Source organism: Drosophila guanche, unplaced genomic scaffold, assembly GCF_900245975.1.
Source record: "Drosophila guanche unplaced genomic scaffold, DGUA_6, whole genome shotgun sequence".
Classification (NCBI taxonomy): Eukaryota; Metazoa; Arthropoda; class Insecta; order Diptera; family Drosophilidae; genus Drosophila; species Drosophila guanche.
The window spans coordinates 12,405,674-12,412,236 of NW_022995744.1; the positions used below are offsets into that span (position 1 = coordinate 12,405,674).

At 44.9% G+C, this 6,563-nt stretch overlaps 1 protein-coding gene across 1 annotated transcript; it reads left to right on the forward strand.

The window, feature by feature from the left end:
* Positions 1-3,975: 3,975 nt before the first annotated feature.
* LOC117579067 lies at positions 3,976-4,617 on the forward strand. Its single transcript, XM_034264773.1, has one exon. It carries the CDS (start codon positions 4,186-4,188, stop codon positions 4,516-4,518), a length of 333 nt encoding a protein of 110 aa, XP_034120664.1. The 5' UTR covers positions 3,976-4,185; the 3' UTR covers positions 4,519-4,617.
* Positions 4,618-6,563: the final 1,946 nt, after the last annotated feature.

The following is a 6,563-nucleotide window of genomic DNA, read 5'->3' on the forward strand; positions in this document are numbered from 1 at the left end:
CACACACACACACACACACACACACACACAATAAACCAACAGAAGAAGAAGCTGCTGACTGCCTGCTGTAGGGGGAAACTGAGGGGCAGAGGCTGAGACATAGACGAAGAAGAATGAGAAGCACTAGACGTAGATCCACTCTCGACAGCAGCAACAACAGCAACAGCAACAAAAGTGGGCTCTAAGTAGAAAGTTAATTAGGCTTAAATGTGCGAGAAGTCGACGATGACGATGGACGGCATTGAGTAGGAAATATGTACTACAACAGCAACAACAACAAAAACACAAAAAACAGAAGCAGCAGCAACAAAAGCCAATTAAAAATTCTTATGCTTTTTTGCTTTGCATTTTTTTGCTGCTTTTTTTTTGTTGCTGCTTCCTCTGCTGATGCTGCTGCTGCTGCTTTAGCTTTTGGCTAATAATAATTTCTGCCCAAAAAGCTTTGTTCGGGGTTCGGCATCTGCTTGTTAATTAATTTTTATGCATTTCTACAAATGTTCAATCCGAAAAAGTTTTCGCGTGCAGCGAAGCGGACCCAATCAATGGCCGGCAGCAAAAAACTTTCGTTTCAAGTAAATTTCACTCTTGGCCCAAAGGCAGCAGCAGCGGCAGCGGCAAAGTCAGTGGCAGTGGCAACGGCAGAGTCAAGCGGTGGCAGCATCAGGCCATCACCAACTTGGGTTGACATTAATTGGAGCCATTAAACTGTGTTCGCTAATAAGTTGGCGGAGTGCAGCATTCCACCAAGTTTCGAAGGGAAGCCCCCCGGCCCAGCTCTTGTTACGCTTGTTCTCGACTTTGTCCTTTGCTTTCCCTCTGGTAGTCACTTCTGGCTGACATCTGGGCGGAATCAAAACGATTAACACTTGCGATTGTTTGCTTCGTGATATGTGGCCTTAACGACATCACAATCTGTGTTCCCCCCCCCCAGGTTCATTCTACAATTAAGGAAAGTTAACACTGCGGAAATTGAGATACCAATGGGGTAGAAGAGAGGATAAGTTGGATCCTTAACAACTGATTAAGAATAGATTAAGATTAAGATAAGAAACAGAACATCCATGTGAGCTAATAGTGATCTTGTTCAATGGATCAAGGGATATTTCTCTGCTAAAATACCTTCAACGATTGAGTTTAATTCATAAATAAATCGTAAATATTTTGAAACCCCTCCAATTTGATTATTTACTCCATAAATAATTCCGTTCATAGCTAAACTTTCCATTTGTACAATAATTATATGTATTTGCCAGCCATCTGTTACCAATCTGATGAGATCACCAATGGAGCCCACAGACCAAGCCAATTTCCGCAGTCAAAACCGTTCCCAAAGTCAGTCCAAAACGCGGCCTAAAGGTCGCCAACGAGCCGCAGGGCCAGGGCCAACGGCGGCAACTAATTTAGGGCTTAACTCTAATCAAAGTTGAACAGAGACTGGAACGAGAACCCTCACTAATTCGTGTGGCTGTGTGTGTGTGTGTGTGTCTCAATTGAATTGTTGAAGGCAAGTAGAATGGGGGCATTGGTTTTGGGTCTGTGCTGCTGCAGCATCAAAGCATCGAGTGGCGTGGTGGAGTGTAGGAGTTTGTGGTCGTTTGGTCAGTGCTAATCCACTGTGGAGTAGGGCACAACCACAATAGGGACACACTCTGTGGGCTATGTGTGTGTGCGGCAGCAGTCAATTTGCATGTTACAAGAACTGGGGGAAAGCTTGCTGCCACAGTTGCTGCAACTGCAACTACTGTTGCATAATTAAAATTTCAAAATTAATTTCATAATTTCTGTGTGCCCCAGCTTTTTATTATTAACAGTTGTAGAGAGAGAGAGAGAGAGAGAGAAAGAAGATGTCGTCGTCCGAAATAAAACAAAAGCTCTTTATGTTTTTGGCCAACATTTTCCGATTTTCCTCAGTTTTCTCAGTTCTGCATTTTGCCCACTTCCCCATTCCCCTTTCTCTTCGCTCTCTCCCATCTCGATTCGCTTTTGTTTCGCTCTCCCTGTGTGTGTGTGTGTGTGTGTGTGTCCGGGGTTCCTGTTCCATTTATTATTTATGTGCATTTTGATGTGGAAAACATTTTCATGTTTTTCTTTATTTTCCTTTCCTTTTTTTTCATTTGTTTTGTTATATATTTTATTTCTTTATTTTTGTTTTGTGGCATGTTGCATGTAGTTTTGCTAGTTGAAAATTGGTCTCTTTTTATGTCGCCGCTACTGAGGGGCTTAAGGGGTATATTCGCTGGAAGTAATCGTTTACATACAAATTCTGTGATGGCCAGAAATAAGCTGAAACAGAATCATTAAGAATTATCCTATCAACTAGAATGCATAATCTGCTTAGCCAGAAGGAACCAATTTAGAACCCTAGAAGAACAAAGACACAATTTCCTTATACAGAAACTAAACAAAGGGCATTTTGCTGTCGATTCACTTCCGACTGGTTGTTGTTTTTTTTTTTGTCTGTGCACAGAAAAGTTTCATGTAAAAAGAGGGGGGACTGGGGGCTGGGCTGGCAGCATTTTGCGTATTGTCATTTCGGATAACATTGTAATGCAGCTGCAACGAAAAGTTCTTTTTTTTGTGTGTGCTGTGTGGACCCAAAGAGAGCTGCAAAACAGAGTTTCCACTTCACACCGTTTTCCATGTGGGTTAATTAGCAACAGTTTTTCCAACCTCTTCCACTTGTCTCCCCCCTCTTTCACTCTGTGCTTTAAGTAAAGGGAAATCACTTGCAGATAACTCATTTGGATCCATAGCGTACGCATATTACGTATGAAAGAAACGTGTGTGCAACATCATTTGAATTTCCGCACTGCCTTGGAAAATACAGTTCCGATTTAACCTGCCTTAATGAGGCCGCCGCAGTGGCAGGGGGCTGGCTTGGAGCATAGATATAGCCAGACTCTTGGCCAAATGCTGATGTAATGCCACGCACTGGGCCTCGGAGGCATTGCCCCCCCCCCCCCCCCCACCCACCTTCCTAACGGCCCATTGTGTGTAAATTTGTTACCATTTTCTTTCTGTTTTGCTGTTGTATTTTTTCTGCTTTTTTCTTATTTTATATTGCACACAAAAGTAATTTCTAATTTGCTGGTGTTTTATTGTTTTGTTTTTTGGTTTTTATGGCACCGGCAGACACTTATGCAACATCTGACTGTGGCCAGTCAGCCTGCCAGCGGCGCATGCGTACAGTGAGCCCTGCCCTGGCAGATGGCCGGCCGGGGCCCCCTCGCATTGAATCGTAAAAGCATAACGGCGTTCATTAATCATGCAGGCCAGGACAGGCCAGGCCATGTGGCAGAATGGAGAACCAAACACAGACAAACACGCGCGGAAAACTGTAGCAGAAAATTGCAGCAGACCGGGAGGGATAAGTGGCAGAGAGTGGCAAAAAGAACGAACCATCGACAACTGTTGCCAATTAGCGGGTAACATGCAAAGCGCATTTGCATCTGCATCTGAAGCATGCCCAGTGCCCGGTGCCCCGTGCCGTTTGACAACGGAAGAGAAACAACTCTGGAAAATGGGAAATTTTAATCAGTTCAAGTCGCGCCGGGAGATTAGCTACAGGTAAACGACCGACCGACCGGTAACCCAACAGCTAATTGAGATCTCGAAGTTACTTTCACTGAACCTCTTCCTTCAATAAATTCGCCAAACGGAGAAGCTCTACCTGGTGATGTGCGTGTACCAATCTACCTGCCATCTGCGTCAGTCCATGAAGAAACTATATAAGGAGGTCTCGTCGGCAAAAATTAGGGAAACGTGCGAGTGGAAGGGCTCTCGCTGTAAGTGTGAGGGCAACGACAATGGAGTGTTCTGATTAATCATTTGAAGGCAATGTGAAAAGACGTAATAATTGTTTCATAATTTAGTTTTGAATAGTTTGCTTCATGAAACTAGTCAGTGTTTTGAAAAAATAAACATTTTGAAAATATTTGAAAACAAAAATGTTGTCCGACAAGCAAACGAGCACTGAAAATTAGGAAAATCAACGAGTAACTCTGCCACCGACGAGGCCTCCTTATAGTCGTGCGTCAATCTCTCCTGCCTTAAAAGTCTCCTGCACACGTACTGATTGCATCATTTGGCCTCTGACAAGAGACGGAAGACGAGAGAACATTAGAACAGCGCTTCGATTTGCATAGCAACGAGCACTACCAGCAATCCAATCCCACGGCCAGAACAATGTCTGACAATATGAGAAGCCCAACTGCCACCCCACGTGCGGAGACCGTGAGCTATGCCCTGTACTTGCACCGCCAGGAACTGGAGCGCCCCAAGCGCCGTCTGATGCGCATTGCCGGCACCAAGCTGCACCTGACAAACGAGCTCATCCTTCAGCAGCAGCGGCGTCAGTGGGAGGCGGGCGTTGGTCCGGCGGAGCTCAACTACCAGCAGAGGTGTGCACTGAATCGGGAAAGCATATACCGCGACAGGCTGTGGAGCAACATGAAGCGACAGCTCGAAAAGCAGCAGCATCGCCGGCAGGCGAAGCTCCAGCAAATGGGAAAGCTATAGAATATCTGCCAGAAATGTACATACATAGGTTTAAGGTTAGTCCCAGGGACTTTAAGGCAGGTTAAGTGATAAGAAATAAAGCGGCATAAATCATCAAAAGAACTCGTGTCGGGAAGCAAACGGAAAAACGGGAGAGCGCAGGGAAATGACGGGCAAAAGTTTTTGACTTTTGACACTCTCTCCCGAGGGGGGCAGCCAGTGAAGAGGCATTTGCAACTGTCAGGCAGGCAACAAATTGGTAGAAATATCGACTAAAGGGTTACCCTGGGAAGATAATAATTAGATTACAAATGCTAACTACAAGGAATCAAATCAGAGTCCATTTCCATACACAGCGCGGATCATTTGAAAATCGTTCTACCCCTACAGGGTATAAGAAAAGTGTCAGAACGCCAAGAGCAAGCAAAAGAAAATGCAACAGAGGCAGCGCAGCGGCAGCGGCAGCAGCAGCCCAAAGGTAAGCGCGCGGCAAGTTTTTTTTTTTTCAATTTCCTGCTGCCATTACGCGTAGCTTCGCAGCTGTTGCAGTCTGCAGCCCTCCTCTTCCACTACTGCACTTTTTCACTGGGCCATTGACGTTTTGCGCGCACTGTTCTAGCACCAGGGAGCAGGTGGAGAAGGCAGAATTGGAGGAGAAGCTGGGAGGTTGCTGTGTGTCTTCGCTCTCGCTTCTCGCTTGATTTGTCACACAGTCCCAACGGGAAAATAAACCTGTCCCCCCTCTGGGCCATGGGAAACCGGTATCTCTCGGTGTACGCTTTCTTTTTGTGTTCACTGTGGGTTGAGCGAGGGGGAGGGAGTGTGAGAAAGAGATGACAGCGCATTGCATCTCTTCTTAGAACAGGGAGAAGCGCGCGCTTTCGTATTTTGTTTCAATTCCTGTACACACACGCAGGTATTCCTCTCCTACTCACTCATAGACTGGATCACACACGCTGTTATCCTCCTCTCCCCCACCTCACGCAGTTGTTCGTCTCCCACACTTACACACACTGGCTATCCCCCTCACCATACACTTAGCCTACCCTCTCGCTCTCGCACTCCTTTGGTGTTTTTCTTCTTTACTATTCTAAGTGCAGTATCTTGCCGCGTTTCGCTTAGTTTGTTTTTTTTTTTTTGTTTTTGTTGTGGCATGTCGGTTATTTATGCGCCTTGTTGTCCCAATTCTTGAAAAATGCTACAACAAGCATGGCCTCGTCTCGTTTCTCTCTCCATCTCACTCTACACAAGCCTGTGTGAGTGTCCAAGCGGTTTAGTTTATACACTTTAAGCGGGCTTTGCCAGCTATTTTTAATAAGCGCAGCTTTAAAAACAGCCTCATTTTTTTCGTTTTTGTTGCACTTACCTTACTCTATCCGTCAGCCACAAAACGCTCCACTGCAAGAGACAGAAGAAAAATAGTTTTTTATTATTTGTAAGCAAAATCAATATGGATGCTCCACTGAACATAATATTTTATGGCCACCGGTGGGTTGATGCGGGGGAGAACTGACATCAATTTTATACCTTTTCAAATTGTTTTTCATAACCCATTTTCCTATAAATGTTGCCGCACTCTGTTGGGCACAGTTTTTATATTTTTCTTTACTTTAAACTAGTTTTTTACAATTTTTGCCACAGTAATTGCTTCCGACGCCCGTCAAAAAATATGAAAACTGTTCTTCTTCTACGTATCTTCTTTTCTCCACTCCTTTTGCACTCGCAGAACGTAACGAGGGCTGGCACTCAAGTGATCTTTTTCAGGGCTGCGCAGTTAAAGTTTTGAAGGTTGGCAGTTTTGTGACGTCTTTTAGTTTGCTCAGGGCAGTGAAATGGAAAGGGTTTAGTACCATGTACGAAGTGGCTAATCAGTTACTAAGATAGAGTTCGTCTAGCAGGATATGTTGGGTCATTAATAAGACCTTTGCAGCCATATTTCCTTACTGTTGCTTTAAAAGTAACCTTGACCCTTGTCACACTCCACCAAAAGTCATAGTCCACGCCACCTTCTCAACTATCATCCATGCCTGCTGCACTCTGGCACCCGCGCTCAAAATATGTTCGTT

Bases quoted from the DNA above. Each gene is read 5' to 3' on its own strand.
- LOC117579067 (XM_034264773.1), top strand. From the start codon at position 4,186: ATGTCTGACAATATGAGAAGCCCAACTGCCACCCCACGTGCGGAGACC.